At 42.8% G+C, this 23,686-nt stretch overlaps 1 protein-coding gene across 3 annotated transcripts in view; it reads left to right on the plus strand.

Moving 5' to 3' along the window:
• Positions 1-20,710, plus strand: part of stard13b (StAR related lipid transfer domain containing 13b) — a 63,543-nt gene extending 42,833 nt beyond the window's left edge. For 2 of the 3 annotated variants that reach the window (XM_061072744.1, XM_061072745.1), the window contains 13 exons: positions 11,622-11,693; positions 12,740-12,821; positions 14,553-14,616; positions 15,425-16,782; positions 16,906-17,076; positions 17,213-17,372; positions 17,610-17,808; positions 17,992-18,205; positions 18,639-18,753; positions 18,866-19,087; positions 19,209-19,426; positions 19,536-19,712; positions 19,830-20,710. In XM_061072744.1, the coding sequence (XP_060928727.1) occupies positions 11,622-11,693; positions 12,740-12,821; positions 14,553-14,616; positions 15,425-16,782; positions 16,906-17,076; positions 17,213-17,372; positions 17,610-17,808; positions 17,992-18,205; positions 18,639-18,753; positions 18,866-19,087; positions 19,209-19,426; positions 19,536-19,712; positions 19,830-19,947 (3,170 nt within the window). In that variant the 3' untranslated portion in view covers positions 19,948-20,710. Of the gene's footprint in view, positions 1-9,994; positions 10,043-11,621; positions 11,694-12,739; positions 12,822-14,552; positions 14,617-15,424; positions 16,783-16,905; positions 17,077-17,212; positions 17,373-17,609; positions 17,809-17,991; positions 18,206-18,638; positions 18,754-18,865; positions 19,088-19,208; positions 19,427-19,535; positions 19,713-19,829 lie in introns of those variants that run through there. The other variant, XM_061072746.1, reaches the window with a different exon arrangement.
• The last annotated feature ends 2,976 nt before the right edge of the window (positions 20,711-23,686 follow it).

The following is a 23,686-nucleotide window of genomic DNA, read 5'->3' on the forward strand; positions in this document are numbered from 1 at the left end:
CACTCGCATGGAGGTTTGATGATAAGCGATGATGTCGCTTCCTGCGTTGTTTACTTAACGTTCACATGGAGCCGGGTTTATCTTTAATTCATGAACCTCTCGACTGTAGACGTGATTGTTATGCAGATCTTTGTTTGCTGCCTTCACAGGGCAGTAAATAACACTGACAGGGAGACAGAGGCAATTTTGACAATGGGATTAGCCGCTCGTCAACACCCGCACTTCAAATATTTAAATTTGTATCTTACGCGCTTGTTTGGACATGATGATTAGGTTTAACAGATTCCAAATGCATATGAAAAGAATAAGAAACAAGTTACTCATCAGGGTTTAAAAGCTGTGGCTCTTCATGGCACTGATTCTAATATATACACATTCTAATCAAGTATGAACATGTGGTGTTACATTGGAAACGTGACATGTAAGTGACAAAAGTAAGTACAGTCAAATTCGACATGCATGTTAGATACAGTCAGTTTTTGAGGATGCTGCCCCCACAGTGTAGTACACGATACATGTGTGTGGTGGTGAGAGATAAAAGCAGAAACACGTCTTAAAAATAAGTTTTTTGAGAAAAGTGTAGCTTATCAATGTTTGTGTGAATGGATGAATGTGACTTCTCCTGTAAAGTGCTTTAAATAGTCGATTCGATTAGAAAAGTGCCAGAAATACAGTCATTTATCATTAAAGTAGAATTGGTCAGGGAAACGTTGATGTTTGCATTTGTCCTTTTATCGTGTTGACACTGAAGAGGATAAGAAATCTGAATCTTGAATGTGTCCTGAATTCATTGATTGAGTATCAGCGTGTGTCATTTACAGATCCATTATTTCTGAAATGATTGCCTCTTTGAAACGTGAACAGAGACTCTATTATGAGTTATTGATATCGATTAGTTTTGGTTATATTATTTTTCTATCTCCTGCTTTGCAAAGGCCAAAAAGAAGCAGTACCGTAAAAAAACATAAACAAACTCAGAACATTTTATATTTAATTTATATTATTGGATATTATTGGATTGTCACCCACATGTAACTAGAACACAATCATGTGAACAGATCTGATGTGTCCACAGCTCGGAGTGATTCCAGTTACAGTCCATGTGGAGCCAAACTATTCCAGCAGCTGCTCGGTAGCCGTTGGTAGTTTCCCGCCTTGCTGATAAAGAACGAGTCAGTGTTTGCGAATCTCGTAACGGCCACAAACAGCCCGACTCCATCGAAGGTCACATTCACAAAGCTCTCCTGTGGGTTCCCTCTTTTTGGCCTATAGGTGGCAGGCTGAGCTCACGTTTCCCATGAAACGCTTTGTGAATCAGAGCAGTTTCCAGTCAGAGTGGAGCTGACAACCACCACGTGCTGAGCTAATCATTTGCTAAGTGCAGATTTCAGAAATGCCTCAGCTGCACTGTAACAGGAACGGAAAGTCACATATTAACATGGTCGTGATAGAAACGTCTCCTGTTCTCAGCTTCTTTGGCATTGCACAGATTAGAAAAAGTCAACAGGGAAAAATATCGTGAACCTATATATGTAAATAGGGTCAAACACATGTTTTAAACGTTAGTCCCAAGAAAGATCATTCCGGGAGTAGCCTTGGTCATATTACCTCTGGGTTTTGAAGCTGCCATACTTGTATCTTGGATGATTAAGTATGAAAATCTTAGTTTACATTTATAGATTTAAGTTTGGCAAAAGGATCCAAACGAACAACACTGCTTCAATGGAAATACATGTTTAAATGAACAGAAAAACTGTGTATAACATGCTTTAAATGGATTGAATTGAATAGATATACTATTTGATTGTAAAGATACTTTCTTGTAATCTCTGTTCTAATATATATACATATAACAGTATATATTCATGTCTACGAGCAGTTCAGTGCTTGACTGCCCTCATGTGGTAAAGATTGTCAGTACAAGTCATAAGCTGGAAAAACTGACATGCACCAGGCAGCGTGCACACAGACCACAGACATTCAGCTACTGTTACTTCACTTTATTGCTTTTCAGCCAGAGGGTGAATGTCTGAAAACTGCCTGTCACATGGCATGACAGGCGGGCGCTGTAGTCTCTATTAGGGCTGTGTCTCTGTGTGTGTGTGTGTGTCTGTGTGTGTTTGAAGGACTGATAAAGCAGAACAAACCCTTAACTCTGTCTATGTGTAAAATGTTGATCATCTATACACTGTCCCTCACCGTGCACAACAACACATGCCGTGACAGTATCATGCTCACAAGTCCGTCTCCCGGCTCCTGAGGCCGAGGTCTTGTGGCCGCTCGCTTTGATGTCGTTAATTGGGACCAGCGTCCCCAGGGATGGCTCCATGCTTTTATTGTAAAGGTCCTGAGAGGGCTTTCTCACGGTAGGGGCACTTGTTCTGACATTGGCCCCCTCGCTACCCTCTGACTCGGAGGCCGTTCCCAGAGAAGGCGGGAACCCCTCGTCGTCCCCTCTGGGATCCCGTCCAAATGAGAGGGAGGTGGACCTAATGGAGCTCTGCAGGACTCTACTTCCGAGGAGGAGTCTCCTTCTCCTCTTTTCTGCCCTGTAGCCTTTAACCGGTTTGCGCCAGGACTTATGAAACATGTGTCGATAACTTTCCAGGCAATCTTTTTCCATGTTTCCATGAGTCAAGATTTTCGGTCAGCATCGGTAATTCATAGTTATCCCACTTTAGCTGTGTTATACGGCACACTCGGAAAAACCAAATTACAGTGTTTATAGAGGCTATCAAAGGGAAGCAGGAATTACAGCCACACAACTGTATATTATGAGAGGGTATACCCAGCGTGACATGGCAGGGCATGCACTGCAGCTTTACATAAAACAAGACATGAGCGGACTGCGAATCAGGACGCAGCCACCAAAAGACACCTAGAGGGAGGTTGTGGTATATGTTTCATAGGATTAAAGAGAGGGTACGGTTAACTGCATGACCACAGGACGCTGTGGAGCAGCCGTAAGGGTTAGGGTTAGTGAGGGAGCTGAGAGAGAGATGGAAGAAGACGGAGAAGAAGCAAAAGGGAGGGAGGGAGAGAAAGAAAGAGGGGATGCTAGTGGACGGAAAAAACTAGGCTGCGGATAATAAGGTTTCTCTTTCTGAACTCTGAGTCCAGGCCTTACATCTCGACAGAGGGCCACAGGTAGACCTCCTCCCCTGATCTGTTACATAATTTGTTCATATGCTACCTAGGAAGATTTATCACTCTTTAATTGACTTTGTGGGCCTCACTTTCATAAAAACATGATTATGGGTATGAGGACATTAAAGAACAAGAGATAAGTTTTGGCTTAAAATCTGCATTTCTCAAGAAAGAGAACTGCTCAGTACCCACACAGATAGCGAGTCCTTCATGTGTGTTATCACTGCCGGCCCTGTACAACTTATCCTGTGCTGGGTTATTTATTTATTTGTAGATAGAGGGAATAACTTCATCTGAACAACCGGGGCTCGTGGTTTTTTGGGGGAAAGTTGCCTGGATAAAATGAAGAAGGAAATCCCCCCAAAAGCCAAAGTTGATGTTTTTATCACCAAAGAAAGCAAAGCCTGCACAAAGGCCTCCGAGATGGTTGTCAAAACACTTTAACGTGCGTGGGAACATGGCTGCACTCCAGTGTCTGGAAGTGTTTAGCGTGTGCGCCGTGCCTTGGAAGTCGTTGCCGTATGTATTTCACAGAAAGCCGTGCTGATTGATTTCTGCTCTGCTCAGAGCTGATGGCAGTAAAGCAGCCGCACTTGGGGGATCTGGAAAAAGGCTGAGATGTCTCCTCCTCTCTGGAGGTCAGAGGTGGTGTTTCTACTACAGGACGAATCTTTTCAAGTGTCCGCAGGAAGTCATGTGCCAAGGGATCCTGTAGTGTGACCAGAGGGGAAGAAAGGAGAACACCTGTCCGCCAAGCTGGAGTACACTCGACACTTTCTCTCTTCTTTTTGCTGTTTGCCGAGCAACACGGTGGGAATCGACATGTGGTTGTCAGAACATTTTCTCAAAACTGAGCGAATGTGAGAGCGTGTAACTCGCTGGATGAAAACACTGCATAGCTAGCAGTTTGAACTTTGAGGCCTTGGCTTGTTCGGAGGCAGCGCAGACCAAACACAGTTATTTGCCTCCTGGCTGTGACACCCGCCCTGATCCAGCTCTCAGTTTGCAGTTTGGATCCGGGGTAGTTTGTAAATCCTTCGCTGAAAAGCTATTTGTGGTGGGATGAGACACTGACCCCAGGATAATCTCTCCCTCTTTCTCTCCCAGGTTGTTATGTGGGGACTCGGAACACATGTGATGTCTACATTCGGAAACAATTTGAAGTGATTTTCCATAGTTAGAAATGTTTACAGGATCAATCTGACCCCTACATGCTTTTGACCAGAGCCTGACTGATATGGATTTCTCAAGGTCGATGCTGCCGGTCCTTTAGGGAGTAAAACATTTCAGAAACTGATATGTATAAAACAAAATTGGCAATGATTCCAATGGGGTTGCTTTTTTTATTGTGTGAAATAAAAGTTTTCATATCCGCATATATCATCAGCCGACCAATAAATCAGTCAGGCTCTACTTTTAACCGTACTAACCCACGTCAGGCAGACATTCGGTTTTAACTGTGTTTTCAGGCAGAACTGTGAGAAGGAAATAAATCAGCTCTCTCTTTATCAGGAGATTACTGGAACCTGACATCGCTCAGGAATGAGTGAATGTCAATGAACGTCTGTTACTGTGCATTGTTTTATCATCAGTAACCTGAAGATAAAAAACTGTGCCTGGTGGTCACAGACACAAAGACAGAGACAGACGGGGGGAAACCGAGAGAGTCGATGGGCTGTTGGCCCTGAAGATGAAAGAGGCCTCTCTCTGGGTGTCCTGCAGAGGTGAAGGAGAGTGTTACCACAGCTGTGATGCTCTTGTTTAAATTCAATACAGGACCTCAAGAGGAAAAACACAGCCCACATGACTTTTGACCCAGCAGGCTTTGGCAATGGTCAACAACAGCAGCTCCCCAGCTCACATAGTTATGTTATTTACCCTCAGAATCAATAAGCTCTTGCTGTGTGTGTGTGTGTGTGTGTGTGTGTGTGTGTGTGTGTGTTTGTGTCTTTGCTGTGGAATGAAAGGTGGACCCCAGGGATTCACCAGGGGAGTAATAAAAAATGCGAACATTCTTAAACCAGACGATGTTTATACTTGAAACAGTCGGGATCTGCCTCATTAATTGAGAGGGAAAAAGAAACAAGGAGCATTATATTGTGCTATATTTTAGGCATTGGTCTATAATGCATAAAATAGCCCTTAAATTAGTTGTGGATGTCTGCAGAAATCTTGACGTACACTGGCACTGAATGCTAATGCCTCCTTGGCCGTGGCTCTCCCCCGGGCTGGCACTGTGTTTGTCCTCCCGTCCTCCAGGAGGCACCGAGCTCGGCTTTGTGTCCCCTCTTGCTCCTGGAGACCTGCGGCCCACTGAAAGCCTCTCTCCGCAGGTCACCGTGGACCACAGGGCCACGGCAGACCCGGGACTGGGGCGAGCTCATTTGTATTTGAGGAAATTTCACTTCGGTGTCTTAGCAACGCCGCCTGGAGCCGATATCATTTCAAAAACCTGCAATCCCGTCGCACCGACCGAGGGAGAACGGCGGGTCCCCATCGTGTGTGACCCGCCGGGGTCTGGAAGTCGGAGGGGTGATTCAACACAGACTCTGTAATTAGTTGGCCTGCCGAGCCAGCTCATGTGTCAATCACTGCATCACGTCCACAAAGGCACTGTGTTGTCGCTCCCCTTTGAGGACAGATAATCTCTCAGATTTGACTATTGTCCTTTGTCCCCCCGGGTTCATAGCCGGTGAGAATGCTGTGAGGTGTTGTGGTAACAGCGAGTGGCACCTACTGTTCTGCCCAATGTCCAATCCCAGGGGACGTGGCGAGCTCGGTTAATTAAAGCCTGCTCTCGGAAATTAGACGTCTTTATTCTCGTAACATGAAGTGGAGGGTCACTGTGGTGTTAATCCAGCCCAGCATTTCTTCTCAGAGGAACCCGGTGTAACAGGCCATAGTATACCCCCCGGCCGGACTATACCCGGGGTTAAAGGGGCCTAGGCTAGATTATACCCCAGGTATATTATGGCCTAGGCCAATTCATACCCCTCAGGCCAGATTATACCCCCATGATATCAGTAGTGTTGAATGATATACACAAGAACCTACCTGACCTTAGAGCTAAATCAACCACATATCCACCATGTATAGTTTTGCCTTGGACAGTGTATCCCCTGGGGTATACTCCGGCCTGGAGGGGTAAAGTATGGCCTAGGCTGTTCTATACCCCGGGGTATAGTTTGGCCTAGGCCAGTTTACCCCCCGGGGTGTACTCTGGCCCGGGCCAAAGTATACCAGGGTTTAATTTGGGCGGGGGTTAATTTGGCCTGTTACACCGGAACTCTAATGGAAAGAAAGAGGCATATCTCCGGTATCTACAGTGACGTGGCGTCTCGGTCATCGCGTGGGTCAGCGGTATCGGTCGTGAATGTTTGCGCTTCCTGTTTGGCCCCCCCCCTGCGAACAATTTCAAACTGTGAGGCAGAAGGAAATGCGAGGCTAATTTGGGCATGAGACATCAGATGTTGTGGTTTCGGGGGCAGACGAGAGGGGGGGGGTAGTGTGTTTCCCCTGGCTGGCTGTCTCGTCTCACTTTTACAGTAATGCTGCCTCCTCACTGTGAGTGGGTGTCTGTGGGCAATTAGCATCAGAAAGGAGGAAGAGAGGCCTCTCCTCCATTCCTCCCAGCGTGATGACACCTCTCTCTCCACCAGCCAGCGCACTCCTGGAATCTCTCTGCCTCTCCGTGTTATTGGCTCTCTCCTCCCCCCCCCCCGTCTCCAGGTGTTTTTGATAGAGACAGTCTGCGTTGGCTTTTGACTGATATATTTGTTTGGCTCGTCTGGCTGATTCATTCGGTCGTCTCTCAGTGCGGGGGAGGCATGAACAGACACACATCGGTCGGGCTCCACACAGTTGGCCCTTATAAATTCAAGCGGTTTTGTTTCAGAGTGCTTTCAAAAGCTCTTGCTATGTGCCGAGGTTATTTACTGTTAAATGGTTTGTAAAAGGTGACTAAAGTGGATTTCCCGACGTCATTCTGTCTGTGCCTGCAGCTCCGTGGCTCCGGCCTGTCAGAGGAGACGTGTTTTACAAGAGGAAATGGCCCAAACGTCACAAAGGGAGGCTGGCAGAGGAGAGGAGGGCTACATCTGGATTTGTACTTACCCTATAGGGAATTATAGATGATTTGGCGCCCTGACGTAATCACGGAGCTATGACAAACCCCAGAATTTTAAAGTGCTGGTCATTTTATCCGCACTTCGACTAATTCAAACTTTTCCCTTTGTGATCTCACCTTTTTTAATATAATGTAAAACTGGGCTATTAACTCAAATCTAAAACTGGAAAGAAGATCTTGAACAAATTGACAGGAAGCAGATGCTGTAGATTCCTGTCCCCACATAATGTATTTACTCGGCTAACCCTCTTACTGTATTGACATAGATTTGATTTATGAGTCTTTTGAATTGAATTTTTTTGTACTTTCCTATGTTTTTAAGTTCTTCTTTCCTCTTAACGATTCACATTATTATAGATGGTAGAACTGGTTGTATGGAGATATTTTAGATATGATTTAAATATGATTTAAATCATGTAGAAAATATGATTATTTCTGCTGTTTACAATCAGCTTTCATTCTTTTGCAGCCCTATTTCTTCAATCATAAATTGTAAGGATTTTTTCAGATATACTGGAAATAATTAGTTCTTTGTTTCACGTCAAGTGACACAACAACACAGTCTGTGTCTCAGATGACACAGATCACACAAGTCCTCTCATTTTATTTATGAGAGTGTCTTTTGAATTTAATTTCTTTGTACTTTCCTATATTTTTAAGTTTTTCTTTCCTCTTAACGATTCACATTATTATAGATAGTAGAACTGGTTTTATGGATATATTTTAGATATGATCTTAATATGAGATAAATCATGTGGAAAATATGATTATTTTCTGCTTTTTACAATCAGCTTTTATTCCCTTGCAGCCTAATTGCTTAAATCATAAATTGTAAGGATTTTTTCAGATATACTGGAAATAATTAGTTCTTTGTTTCACGTCAAGTGACACAACAACACAGTCTGTGTCTCAGATGACACAGATCACACAAGTCCTCTCATTCATTGATGTAACGCAGTGAGAGAGACAGAGGTGAAGTGGAAAATATCAATCTGATGATGTTACTGCGGAGTCTTGTGAGTCGAGCGCCTCGGCGTGATTCACCGCTGCTGACTGCTGAAAGTTTATGTCACTGGTTTTCCCCCCCGACTTCAGCTGCCTGCCTTTTTCCGTTTTACTTTCATCTACTGGAACAACATGGATTCTGCGAAACCAGGCTCCCTCTTTTGTTTGCTTTAATGAAACATGTCCAGCTTGAGCTATGATACACCTCAAACTGAACATTTTAAGATTAACAGTACAGAAGTAAATCACAGAGAGGGTGGTAACTTCTTTACATTTAAAAACGAGGACTTGAAAAACAAAGGGACTCGCAGAATTCAGAGGGGAAATGTCACAGTTTGGCTGCAGCTGAGATCTCTGCCAAAAAATGTGCTGAGTGGGGTATGAAGACGTTGTCCTGGGCAGATCTGGGTGGGAGGGTCGGGCACAAGGAGCTGGAGGGGGGAGGGAGCTGGGGGTAAACGTTAAGGCCGCCTGCCACAGAAAGGGGTGGGTCGAAGGGGAGATTTAGTGTTGGGACCGGCACATGGTGGTTGGGGGTAGATGGAAGGAGAAAGGAGAACGAGGGAGCTGTGGGTCTGAGTTCAGACTACAAGCTGTGTTCAGAGAGCGAGCAGGAATGCGCCTCAGTGTGGGAATGAAGATGCTCTGACACGTTCAAGACAGTCTTGATGGATATACGAAACACTCTTCAAACTTTACGATGAAAATATCCCGTGAGTACACAAGAATCTGTCGCTGGAAGCCAGCTGTGGTGTTTGTTGGTTTGAGAGAAAACATACTAATGCCTGTAAGTGATCTCTTCATTCACACTGAGCCTGAATGAATGGATCTGCTTTTCATATCTTCTTGTTTTTTCCGAGAGAACAAGCGCAGGAACACGTTACCGTTAATCAAAACGCTCGGCTGTCAGACAGATGCAGCTCAGGACAAAACAAAGCACATCGTAAAATCCTCGAAATATTTCACCCATGTCGCTGGCTGTGAGAGCGTGGAATGTGAACAAGCCTTTAAAACTGTCATTATTTTGGCAGCGCTCTTGTCTGCTCAGCCCAATAACTATTGGATCGTGCCATATCTCCTCCTGCAGCACATTGTAACGTGTCATATCCCTGCAACCAATTGCACAATCAATGTTCCTGAGAGTGATCGTTGCAAGAGGTGAATTGTAGCGGAAGATACTTTATAGCCTCTGACAATCTGGGCCATTGTGTCAGAGCAAACTGGGGTTCCATCCCTTTGTCTTATTTTATTCCGTGCATCGTTTTTTTTTTTCAAAGCAGTGGGTCGCATTGAGCAAACACAAGTTCTCATTCTTTGGCACGGTGCCCGCCCAGCCTTTTATCCACAAGAGATTTCCTTAGAGAGAGGATGAGAGGACAGAATGTCTCGGTATCGTGTTACAGAATGCCAAACAGAGAGGAATTCCCAGCTCATGTTACTTGCTCCCAGTGGTCCAACCTGCGGCTGTGGGACACAAGAGGACCTGGCAGCGCTCTCACTATGCGCTGCAGCTGAATAACACAGGCCTGATATTATCCACCTGGGAGGGAAGCCTACCTGATCAGAGACTCAACCTCGCGGTGATACAGGTGGGAACTGCCCAGCCAGGCTCCACATGTTGACTCAACTGCTGGTTAACGGGGGTAAACACTTTTTTTTTGTCATCCAAGGACACAGGGAACTGTTAATATTTACTCAGTTGTTGGTCAGTCTGAAGACCAGCGTCACTTTTCATTGATTCCTCGGGGGGACTCGGACACGTAGGTGAGTCCCGGATCAAGAGTTCTGAAAGGCAGGTGATAGCAGTATCTTCACTGCGGGGCTACAGTCGCTGTAATTACGCAGTATTGTGTGATGAATGAGCGCGCTTCAGGTTTCAGCCATAGTGTGACAGGCACAGACAGGGAGTGGAGCTGAGATCTCAGGTGTGTGACCGGAGAGCTGCTTGTGTGACCTGTGGCGGCAGCTTCTGTGGACGTGATGGACACGTTGTTTGTGCTGTTTTAAGCTGGTTCAACCCACAGATGTGTGTGTGTGTGTGTGTGTGTGTGTGAGATGGTAGTTGGACATTTATCGGCTGTGTGGCTTTTTGAAGAAGAACTGGAAGGGGTAAGATTATTTTCATGTTAAATTGAAAGTCTGCGCTTTACATTTACAGATAATTCATATAAAATTTACCATAATAGAACTAATTCTCAATAATTTGACTTTCTTGTGTATTTTGATTTAAAGATTATTTTATTTAGGGCTCTAACAAGTGGAACATATACATTTATAATTTATTCTCTCAATTAATCAATTTATTGTTTTGTCAATAATCATTCACTTCAGGTTCCTAGAGCCCATGTCACATTTTAAAATGTTTTTTTTTCCCTCAAAGAGATTTGGTTTATTACTTTCTGAGCCGACAAACACAGGCAAAGTCAGACTTGGACCCATAACAGAGGCTGGAACCAGTCATGTCTGTTCTTCATAACCATTAAACCCTTCATAAAATTTTGGCAGATTCATTTTCAATTTCTAAATCTATGAATCAACCAATTGTTTTCAGCTCTGCTTTTGTCACGATGACCTGAAGAAAAAGTCAGGGTGTTTATTTAGACATGAAATATTCTGTTTCTGAGAATCTTTCTTATCTTTTTCCTGAAGTTATACATTACATTGAGTGGTACATTTTCTCTCTCAATGTAAAGTTCATTGTTCACTGTAACCCAGCTCTGTTAGCATTGGAAAAAAGTGCCAAAGGTCTGTTTCCCGTCCTCGTCACCAGCGGCTGTGAAGCCCACAGGCGACTCACTCTCTCTATAGGTCGGCAGGACGAGTTAGTGATCCTGACTGACGGGTCCAGCTCTTTATCAGAAAGTCAATGTGTTTGCTTGTATTCATTCAATCATGGAGAGGTCGGACCTGAAACTGTCTTACTTGTCTTTAAACATGTATTATTTATAGGCTCTATGCAGTATGTAGTGGTGCTATCTTCAACAATTTGACCTTTTTTTAATTTAAAGGTATTTGGTTCTGCTATTTATTAAACAATATATAGCAGATGATTATATAAGGTACCGTGTTGCTTCAAGTGAGAGAGCCAGGATCGCTCCAGACAGACAGACTGACAGACAGACAGGCTGACAGACAGACAGGCTCTTCATAAGATCCATGTTATCGCAGAAGTATCAGACAGGGTGGTCTCAGTTTCACCGAGTCTGTTGTGTCTGCAGGTGAGGCACCGAGGTGCAGAGTGTTTTTGCTGCTTTGGTTCCCGTTCCAGTGGTTTTGACAAACATGACCATGACTTTTCCCTTTTAGCCTTTGTACTTAAAGTGCACGTTTCCCTGTGTTTCAGAAATCGAGGCGAAAGAGGCGTGCGACTGGCTGAGGGCAGCAGGATTTCCCCAGTACGCTCAGCTCTTTGAAGGTAAGAAAAAGCTCCCGGCAAACTCCCTCACACATTCATCACACGGGAGGGAAAGGTTTGGTGAATACAGTGATTAATGAAGTAGCACAAAAATAAAAAAGTCTCTGTAATAAACCAAAAGGGAGTTTTTATATTTTATTCATTTATAACATTTGTTGTTAAGTGAATTACTGTTATAGTTTGATTTTGTTCCTGAGACGAATGAATAATGATGCATGGTGTCATCTGGTCTGTCGCCTTCGTCCCCAATAATTCACAAAACCACATATTCATAGGTTTCATAATGGGCCTCTTTTAGAACCACTGTCCCCAGAAGCTCTCAGACCTCGGGCTCCAGTCGCCCAGACACCACGGAGCAAGCGGAACATCAGCTGCTTTTAAAGTCTAATCTTCACCAAGCTATGGTTACTGCATAAACATGTCTCCTGTGCTTTAAGACTGAAGTCATGGGAAGAAAAGGGTTTTATCAGAGCTTAAAGTAGCTCTGCTCCCTCAGATCTCTGTGTCGACGCCAGACTTCTGATCTGCTTTGTTGCGATATATTTGTTTTGCTGACAGTTTGCAGACGGCTGTACAGAAGACGTGACCATTGCCTCCTGATGCTGGGAGGCTGTGTGGAGGAAATTACTCTTAATTTTGAAATCCGAAATGATGATGACATAATGGAATCATCGATGATGTAATGCTTAAAATTATATCTGAACGTCTGCCCCCTCAAAGAACAGTCTGCAGCTCTTGTACCGCTGCTTCTGCTTTTCATAAAAACTTAATGGCTCCACATGAATGCGGTGGAATGTCAGATTCGGGGTCTGGATGCTGTCTCCCAGGTTATGTAAGAGGAGGCCCATACCCAGAGCCAGATGTAATGCCCACACAGGCCTGAGCGCTGTCATTCCGGGCAAATTCTGTCTCTTCTCATTAGCATCAGATACAAAGCGAGTTTGATGGTCTCCCAGCCTGCAGTGTACTTCTGGAAAGAATGTGCTTTCCAGATCTTTCTCTAATGTTGGTGTTGTTATGCTTTTTCTCCCTCCCCCCCACCACAGATTCCCAATTTCCCATTGACATTTCTCCTGTGAAAAGAGATCACGACTTTCTGGACAAAGATCTCGTGGAACCTCTTTGCAGGTAACCGGACATTTAATCATCATTTAAATCACATGGCTTATCAATGAATCAAATCTTTTTAGAAGAACTATGTAAGAATCCCTCTGTGAACTTTGAAGTGAAAACATCCTACTTATATTGTGATGCTAAAAAGAAAACATCATGTTTTTTCTGTTTTCTTAAGTTGGGTATTTAGAAACTCATGAGTTCAACACTTTTCTTTTCTTACATTTAGTTAATTTATTAAACCGGTTTATCTTCATCAGACCTTCATCTATGAGTACTTAAGTATTTTCAGGAGGTAAATTTGCCAGATAAAAATAAATAAGCATAGAAATAACATAAAAGTTCACTAGATCAACAACTGGTGGATCCCTCCCTTATAGGGGAAAGACAGCTCATGCGCTGTTTCAACCCCGGGATGAAAACAGCACTTCAGTTGCCACGGTAGCTATAGCAACCGTCCCAAGGGGCAAGCGGGAGTAGCATGAAGGGCGCCTCGCACGGCTCAATATACTGTGACTCTAAACAACCCTAAAGCAACTCATCTAAATTCCAAACTAGCCACGGGATAAATGGGGGACAATTGGAAACAGTTCCACTTACAACGTGATTTTGTCCACAACTTCCCAGCGTCTCTATGGGGACATAAGGATTGCTTTGTTGTCAGTTACGCCACCGCAGTCTTGTGTGCGCAAAAATAAACACAACCCGGTATATTGCGGGTGTCTGATAGTAGCAAAACTGACATTTCATGTATGTGAGTGCTCTCTCTGATCCCTGCCTAAGCCGTCTCCTGTTTTAGCAACCACACACAAAACTCTTTAGGCCTGCGGAATAAGGGGCCCCCCTAGTTTAGAAATCCTCTCTCCAGGCCGACTCCTACTATCTACAGTAACAATCATGGGAACGTCTTGTGTGGCTAACCCCTATCATCCGCAGCACTACAGGAAAGTAATATCCTCCTTCTGAGGCCTTTTACTGTCACTGAACAATACGGCCAATCTGTGAAAAAGACTGTTAGAAATATATGCCTATAATTATCTTTCCACAAACGAGCATCCTTTTATCTAAAGCTGAGGCACAGTGGGTTGTGGTGTGTTTTGCCGTCATCTTTTCCCACTTCGCTATTGTTGGTTCATGTTCAATTTCTAGTGCTGTTACTTTATATATCCCAGTTCACACACCCTCACAGGCTTTAACCACTAAGCACGTTTAAACGCCTTAGACTGTATTGTTTATTAAAATCTTTGAAACATTCTAATGTTCTAGAAAGTCATTTTAGAAACAGCTGAAGCCATCTCTCAAAATCAGCAAGAGTCATGTGCAACATCGAGGACAGGTTCATTTGCAGATTAAGATCTGCAGATGTCTCTATTGAATGAACCCGCCTGTGAGTGGAACAGATATCTGGCTTATCCACTTGTTGACCTTACATTCACCTTTCTTCAAATTACCACATGCACACGCACACGCAATCGCACACACACACCACCGTTCATGTCACAATCGTTCAGATCCAACCCAGAGAGAAACAGAGCAGAGCACCTGCCAATTACCAGCGTTCATTAGGTTTAGGATAATGCGTGTATGGAAACTGAGTTCCCTCTGGGTATGGTTGTGCATCCAGAACAAAGGCTGATCAGGTTATAGGATTTAATTCTGGTGTGCTCTTTAAGAAACTCTTCTGGTGTTTTGTCTTGTTTATTCCGAACAGTTTTTCATTCTTTGGCTATTTGTTTTTTGTTTCAGGCGACTCAACACCTTGAACAAGTGCGCCTCTATGAAACTTGACGTGAACCTTCCGAAGAAGAAAGTAAGTGATGACATGAAATTTAGACCTTAAACATGAACATTAAATGCATGAGGGAAATAAGGCCTAAGCAGCTACATTAGATTTTCCCTGTTCATGCTTTGAACACTTGTATTTACCTCTAGGTTTGTTGTGTTGTTTTTTACCCTCCAAAATCGTCATAACTTGACTCATATTGCTTTTCATTGTAAGAGTTATTGTAGAAAACAAACGTCACTGCCACCGTAAGAAATGGTATTTTCTTACAAAGATGCCTTTAGGTTGTGCGTGCGCCTCCTAGCCTCTTCTGTTCAACCTAGATTATATGATATTTGAGATGGTACTATTGTTGTCTTCATTCCTAGGTCGGCTATCGTGACGCTTTATCTGTCCCCACATCGTAATATAGCCTGTTGGCTGATATTCACGACTTTTTCCTGCCTTGGTCTATTTATAGAAAAGTACACACGTCAATGGAATCGCTTGTTTGGGGATATATCACAGTTGTCAGATAGTATAATGTTATTAACTCTGAGCAGACACATCCTAAAGTGATTTCCTGCATTTCCTATTTAACTGTTTGTTGTGAAATAGATGACATGTGATACTATATGTTTTACTATAAGTTCTGACAAATGTTCTTATTACGACAGAAATACAAATATTAAAAAATGTAAACTATTCAATGGATATTCAGGATATATTTGTGTCCCAATTTTTGTGGTTCCATATTCTGCCTGGTACTAAGTTATGTGATCATCATTATCATTTCCTTGATCCTTAATATAAATATTTCATGAAAACTAACGTCACATAATGTGTCTCTCTCCAGAGTGAAGACTCTGATGAAGAAGACCTGTTTGCTATCAGTGACAAATGGACCTTTGAGTGGAGCAGCCGGCGCTGGTCCAGGTTACAGGACATTGACTGTCTGCTGGGGAGAGAGGGTCAGCCCTTCAGGGACGGCGTGCCTCTGAGAACCACCACCAGTAGTGAGAGCGTTCTAACAGACCTTAGTGAGCCAGAGGTCTCTTCTTTGCACAGTGAGAGCAGCGGGGGCAGTGGCCACAGGGGCCTCAGCACAGAGGACTCCGACTGCTCCAACCGAACCTGCTCGGATTCTGCTGCGATGCCAGACTCCACTTCTTTCACAATGCCTCAAATCCCCAAAGAAATCGCTTACTACGACTCGCTGTCAGACAAGCAAGGCAAGACGAGCCGCATTCGCGCCAAAGATTTCCTGAAGCGCATGGAGACACTCCGCTCTCGAGGAACTCTGGGAAGGGGTCGTAAGACATTAGTCATCAGTTCTCCAGTGCTCCAAGAAGAGGCCCAGGCACTGAAGACTCTGCATTGTGTTGAAATCCTAAATGGAGATGGTGGAGCTCCAGAGTCACTGTCCACCAAAGTTCCTCCGTCCCAGTGTGGTAGCGAAGGTAGCAGCCATTCCAGTGGCAGCGCTGTCAGCACACCCAGCTTGAAAGAGCACAAGCCTCATCGGTCGGACTTCAAACGAAGTGGCATGTATTTAGAGGACATTGACATCTTCTCAGAAACCCAAATGAGTAAAGTCGCAGAACAAAACCGCAAGAATGAATTCTGCTCGTATGAAGACCTGGTGGTCCACATTCCTAAAGACCACAAGCCAGGAACCTTCCCCAAAGCACTATCCATAGAAAGCCTGTCCCCAACCAATGGGGCCTCTATTAACTGGCACACGGGCAGCAGGCACCTCGACTCCCCACTCATTTCATGCAGAAAGGAATCCAGGCCTGTCACACAGTGCTGCTCCAGAGGCAGCCGCATCAGCGTGTATGATAATGTTCCCGGCTCACATCTGTATGCCAGCACTGGAGACCTGATAGACCTGGAGAAAGAGGACCTCTTTCCTCACCTGGATGATATCTTGCTGCATGTCAACGGTCTACAGCAGATAGTGGACCACTGGTCTAAGAATGTGTTACCTGGAGGAGAGGGGCTGGCACAGATGGATGGCCATAGGGAGGATACCGTGGGGCTCCAGTCGTCTAGTCAGATCACACTGGACTTTGAGGGAAATTCAGTCACAGAGAGCCAGACCACACCGAACGACGGGGATAGAGACAGGGTATCACTTGCTGAGACAGAATCGACGAGGCTCAGGGAAAGGAGGGACTCAGGAGTCGGTGCTTCACTCACACGACCCAACCGGTAAGACTCTTGAAACAGTATCAAGTACTGAAACATATGAAACGTACAAGTTTAGTTCTTCTGTGAACAAAAATAATAATGCTTCTCTTTTTTTTATTGCGGTATTGTCTTTTCTGGCATTAGGTTACGATGGCCCAGCTTCCAGATATCGAATCGTCTAAGTCACTCTGTAGCATCCCTGCAGATTACCAACCAGTCTGCAGGCCAGCTGAGTTTGTTGCAGAAGTTTTCTCTGCTGCGTCTCACTGCAATCATGGAGAAGTACTCCATGTCCAACAAGCACGGCTGGACATGGTAAGTAAAACCTTCAAACCTCCAAAGGTTTGATTCATGATTGAATTCATCTTAAACCTGTAAATTATCATTTGCGATTTGTCCAAGGATTAGGACGAGCAAGTTTTCAAAGATGCTGTGTTGCTGTCTCTCCTAGGTCTGTGCCAAAGTTTATGAAGAGAATGAAGGTACCAGACTATAAGGATAAGAATGTGTTCGGAGTCCCTCTCATCGTGCATGTGCAGCGTTCAGGACAGCCCCTTCCCCTCGGCTTGCAGCAGGCCCTGAGGTACCTACGGAGCCAGTGTCTTGACCAGGTCAGTCCCAGCACACATGATCTTTCCTACACGTGAATTCCATTTTCACATGTGATGTAACAAAGGCGTGGGTTTTAATTGCATAACCTGGTTTAAGGTTTTTAGTACACAATAACAGGCTGCTGCAGACAGATGCAATAATGGTGTAATAATACAGTTGGCAGTTCTGTGGTACAATGTGATTACATGTCGCTGTGAGCTGTCACGCTGACACCAACGCTCCTGTTTTGCCTCCAGGTGGGCCTCTTTCGTAAATCAGGGGTGAAGTCTCGAATTCAAGCCCTGAGGCAGATGAATGAGAGTTCTCCAGATGACGTGAACTATGAGGATCAGTCTGCGTATGATGTGGCCGACATGGTGAAGCAGTTCTTCAGGGATTTACCCGAACCTCTGCTTACCAGCAAGCTGGGGGAGACCTTCCTCCATATCTACCAATGTAAGGACGCAATGTTTTTGATTTATTGCTTTTGCTGAAACTGAGAAAACATAAGTGTGGCTGTGTTAAAATACAATCTCCGATCAAGTAAATGGCCTTTGATGGTTCATAAATTTGTCCTCTTTTTCCGTCACAATGTCTTTAAAGCAGAAATGATACGAATGAATTCTCCCATATTTACAGATGTGCCAAAGGACCAAAGGTTGCAAGCTGTCCAGGCCGCCATCATGCTGATGTCAGATGAAAACCGTGAGGTGCTGCAGACGCTGCTCTGCTTCCTCAGCGATGTCACTTCCTCTGTGGAGGAGAACCAGATGACACCCATGAACATTGCTGTGTGCCTGGCTCCCTCCCTGTTCCATCTCAACATCCTCAAGAAAGATAACCTCTCGCCAAGGTACATTTTTTTCTTATGTCCTACAATTAGCCTGGTGTCTGTGATTTTTAGGCCAGCCACACTGGCTTCCATTCTGTGCCTCCGAGAACTAATGAACTAGAAATGCATGCATTCTATTAACTCCTGCATGATTATCTTCACCTGTGACTCCTTAAAGACAGACATAAAATGGGCTACCCTCTGAGGTTCAGTTGATTATTGCTTTCTGGGCTGGTTTTTTAAAAGGACATGACTCTTAAAGCTCAGCGTTATAAGAGATCATGCTGTGTACAAACAAAACTAAGCTCTCTAATTTACCATGTTAAAATTGTTGCTAAAGGGATCAAAGGGGTTTCCTGCAGAGAGGAGGAAGGGTTTATATACTGTGTTTTGTGAGTGTGTTGACCTGGGGACTCTGCCGGCCTAATAAGTGTTCTGTCTCCATAATCCCCAGGGCCATGCAGAGGAAGTATGCCACTGGTAGACCAGACCAGAAGGATCTGAATGAGAATTTAGCAGCGACACAAGGCCTTGCTCACATGATCATAGAGTGCAACCGTCTCTTTGAGGTACGAGAAGCTGGAGTTTAGATGATGCAAGACTTCCTCAGGCTGAATGCAGTTTCCACAGGTCTGTGTATATCGCTGTGAGTCTGACCACATGCTCTTATACACCCATTAGATCCCTCATGAGATGGTTACTCAGTCACGGAATTCGTACGTGGAGGCTGACTTGCATGCACCAACAATTGAGGAGTTGTGCAAGCATCTGGAAGAAGACGATGGAACACACCAAATGCATTTGGAGGGGAGGCTTCAGAACCTGCTCAAAGACGCCCGGGAGAAGTCCAAGTACTGGGTTTCGTGCAGCAGCTCTGACAACACAGAGCTCTACTATAAGAAGGTTTGTGTTCTTCCTTTACAACATAATATATAATACAATACTTGTGTCAGCCATGCTCTACCTCCCGCATTTTAATATCAATATGTTAAAATGTTGGGTTGTGTCTTTGCGTGTCATCCAGGTGGGAGATGGGAACCCTTTGAGACAATGGAGAGTGTCTGTGGAGGTGGAAGCTCCACCATCTGTCGTGTTGAATCGGGTGCTACGAGAGCGCCACCTGTGGGACGTTGACCTGCTACAGTGGAAAGTGTCTGAGACACTGGATAAGCAGACGGAAGTTTTTCAGTATGTCCTCAATCGCATGCCTCCTCACCCCAGAAGGGACTTTGTGGTTCTAAGGTGAGTGGTGATGAAAGGAAAACACTTGTCACATATTCCTTTGTGTGAAAGTAGCTAAAATGTATTGTTCTTTGAAAGCACTAACGGAATCTCCTTCGGTTTATTTAAGGTCATGGAGGACAGACTTGCCCAAAGGTGCCTGCTCCTTGGTTTCTGTGTCTATAGAGCATGACGATCATCCTCCTGTGGGAGGGGTACGAGCTATTGTCCTGGAGTCCAACTACCTGCTAGAGCCCTGTGGCTCCGGAAAGTCCAGACTCACTCACGTCTGCAGAGTGGACTTAAAGTAAGTCCTACACGATTTTCTCAAAGCATTTTTTGACACACTTTATTTGAACCTTGATGTGTATGCATGTACAATGACTGTGTGTTTAGTATACTGAGTATTATCTTTTGATTTCAGGGGGAGGACTCCAGATTGGTATAACAAAGCCTTCGGTCACCTTTGTGCTGCAGAAGCTGCTCGCATCCGCAACTCCTTCCAGCCACTCATCACAGACGGCCCAGAGACCAAAATTTGAAAGTCTTTGACAGTTGTCTGCTCAGAGATAAACAGGGAGTTTCAGTGATTGCTAACAGACAGACACAGAGCATGGACTGGACCCCAGAACTAAAGCACAGTTTTTCCCCGTTTTTTTCTCAGAGTAAAAACACTCTGGAGCTCCTCTTGCACAATGACAAAAGAGGACATGTTATAGGTGCTGACTATAATCACATATTGGGAAATTAATCATCCTGCCGATATCGTTAGCATTAGGATTTTATTTACCCTATTGTTGCTAAACCTGTATATTATAATTATTATCATTGATAATGTCATTACATTACTTTTACTATAATCTACGATGTCTAGGACATTTAAGCTCTTCAATGCTTCTGGGAAGCATGTTATTCATATTCAAGATTTAAAGCTATAATTATTACAATTGTACACTTAAGTGTCTGTATATATATATATATATGTGTGAATATACTGTACATGCAAACAAGATGTATATATTGTATATATGTGAGGGGATAAAGAGTACATTTTGTTAATTTACTATATATTGATTCTTTCATGGTGCCAAACTCCCTGTTATTCACATGGTACAAAATTGTAAGCTGGTTTTACTTTGCTTCAGTATTGCCATTTTTCAATGGGTGTAATTTTATTAAACCTTGAGCTCCTATGGTTGTGAAAAGAATGACTTACGGTTTGACTTGATCATACCTGCTTTAGGGTACTGTACTGTGCCGTGTCAAGTACAAGAGACATCATTTTTTAATAAAAATATCAAATTTATAAAATGTCAGATTGCATTTATTCTTAATCTGCTACATCAACAAGAAAACACAAAAATGTTTGATTAGTCAGTAATGATATCTATTGAATGAGATTTAATACCTGTTATGTACAATTACAACCAAACAGAGAGGGAAAAGATTGTGCAAACATTTTTAAATTCCACAATCATGTCAAGTGTTCATACATGCATGTGAAGACACTGATCTCTACTGGCCATTTAAGGAAACACAAGACTGCAGAGACACTCCTATGGGAGGACACATGGTAACCTCACTGAAGAATTCACCTGAACACACAAATCACATTGATGTGGGGGGACAGAGACCTCAATTGGCAATTTAAAGGAAACACAAGAGGATTCCACATGGGTGCACACACTTAAACGGTAACCTTACTTCAACTACAGATGAACGATAAAGCAGAAGTGTCTTCATAAGTTGTTGGTACGTGACAAGCCACAGGAACAGCTTTAAACATACACATCTAACTCTCCGGCGCTCTAGAACACTGTCCTTCCAAATTATATTCCCTCATTTGGGAGTTTTGGTGGCACTGAGGGAGATTGCTGTCTAATATGTCAGTCCAATGTTACTTATGTTCATGTTGGTCAGGTCAAAGTCATGTTGTCATCTGGAATGAGACCACTCACTTCAGGGTGAAATGATTCCTCATAGGATGAAGAACGAACGACAACTATTCACTCACACATTCCCATCTGTCAATAGAGTCTCTACTCAATGGAATCCCAATCTGCTACTTCTTTAACCTTCTTGCTGTGAGACAACAGTGCTAACCACTGCACCAACACCGTGTCCAAACACAATAGTTAGTTAAAATTAAAATGCAAATGAAGACTGCAATTAATTTTGTCTGCATGGCCAAGAAATTGTATGCAATGGGGAAGCTTGGGCTTGATTGCAATTTCTGTCCACTAGGTGGCTCTTTCTGATCAGCAGAATATTATTTTTAGTATGTCAACGTTTATTTTCCCTAGTAACAATGTGATTGAAATCAAGTTCCTCTTTTTATCGATGTTTTAAGTACATTTCTCAACGGATAGCAGGAGAGGATTGGTATCCAATGTGGAGTCCAACACGAATGAAACATTTTAAAGTACATTCTAAGCAATGGCCTGAAAAAGAATCACAAAATAAGATCTATTGGAAACCTGACTGGAATGAAGTGAGTAGCAGTCTAGAGATGATGAGAATGTGTAAAAGGGTCGTCCACCAAAACTACAACAGAATACAGAAAGATGCTGTTCTGCTACCAAAGAAACAATATGTGGAATTCAACAATCCTTTTTCTTTCTGCAGGTCACAGATACTGGATTTGTTTCCCTGACTCAGTTCTGTGTACTGACGTCTACTGAGCCCAACAGAGTCTATAAGCTGTATTGTTTCCCACTGATATTACATGGACATTATTAGATACACGAATATGTTGGAACAAGAAAACGGTAAAACGTATTCACTGGTGAGTAGGTTGAATGATCTGATTATTTAATTATACCGCATTTCTTTATAACAAATTAAATCAAATTTTAAAACTGAGCAGCACATATGACAGGTACAACTTTATAAAGCCCAGCAGTATTTTTACCCCACTGACAGAGATCAGCTTAATGATGTCATAAAATGCAGGCTCAGTTCCTGGCTGTCAGTCAGGACGATGGACAGGATTGTTGCCAAGATGTCAATGACTGTCTCTTTAATGTTATCACTTGAATCTGATGGCTTCCTTTTGTTAAATTAATCTCCTAATGGATCCATAAAAGTACATTTGAGTATGTGTTACTGCATCTAAAATGGTCAATTTACATATAAACAATAATTCTGGTCTTTGCCATTGTTTCATTTTTATTTTACTACATGAAAGAAGCCACATATAAGATTTTAGAAAAGTTACTGTCCTAGATTGTCTCATAAAAACAATATGACTAAAGGCAGTAATAATGCAATTTCTACTATGCTTTTGTACTCTGTTCTTTAAAATTAAAAACAGAACTGTTCATTAAAAGCAGTGATTATTTTTCAATTGGTTTCAACAGTAATAAAACTCTGTAAATACTGAAAAAAAATATACAATTCATGAATTTCCATTAATGCTGCCTGACTTTACCTGTTCAATGTACCAATATAAAGTTATTAGGAACTTATTGTATTAGATTAGAATTATTGTATTGCATAGGGGATGACTCAAGGTCATCTTTGTGTCTGACCAATGAACTGTACATATCTAGAACTTAAACTGTAATGAAACATTTACATTTATGTGAGGAGAGGAAGAAATTACGAGGTAATGATTATAATAAAAGTCAAGTGTGCATCTATCATGTGATATGAGATATAATTAATCTAATAGCCATTGAAATCAATATAGAGATGACTTTTTAAATTAGAAGCTAGCAGCTACAGAGCAATAATTAAGTCAATCAGTCTCATGTGCTTTTCCTACCACGACTTATATGGTCAACCATCAATGTTCATCTTATTTCATGTCTTTGATTTTATTGTAAAGCACTTTGAGCTGCTCTTATATATGATAGATACTCTATATACAAAATTAATTATTATTTCTCACTAAGATTTTTTTTTTAACCCAATTTATTGTTTAATAATAATAAAAAATACATAATTTAAATTAACAACTTTGCTAAACCAATATCTATTTCACATAAATCAGTGTGGAAGCAGTAAATTACGTAACTTTTCGGGGATGCAGACATTTAGTCATTCAGTTTTCCCACCGTGACCAACAATATTGACCTTAAGTCATGTGTTTGATTTTATTGTAAAGCAATATGAGCTGCTCTTATATATGATAGATACTCTATATATAAAATATATTATTATTTCTCACTAAGATTTTTTTAACCCAATTTATTGCTTAATAATTTAAGAATAAATCAAAAAAAACATCACATTGCTAGACCAGTATCTATTTTAAGTAAATTAGGTAACTTCCGGCTG

This window comes from Limanda limanda, chromosome 6 (assembly GCF_963576545.1).
Source record: "Limanda limanda chromosome 6, fLimLim1.1, whole genome shotgun sequence".
Lineage (NCBI taxonomy): Eukaryota > Metazoa > Chordata > Actinopteri > Pleuronectiformes > Pleuronectidae > Limanda > Limanda limanda.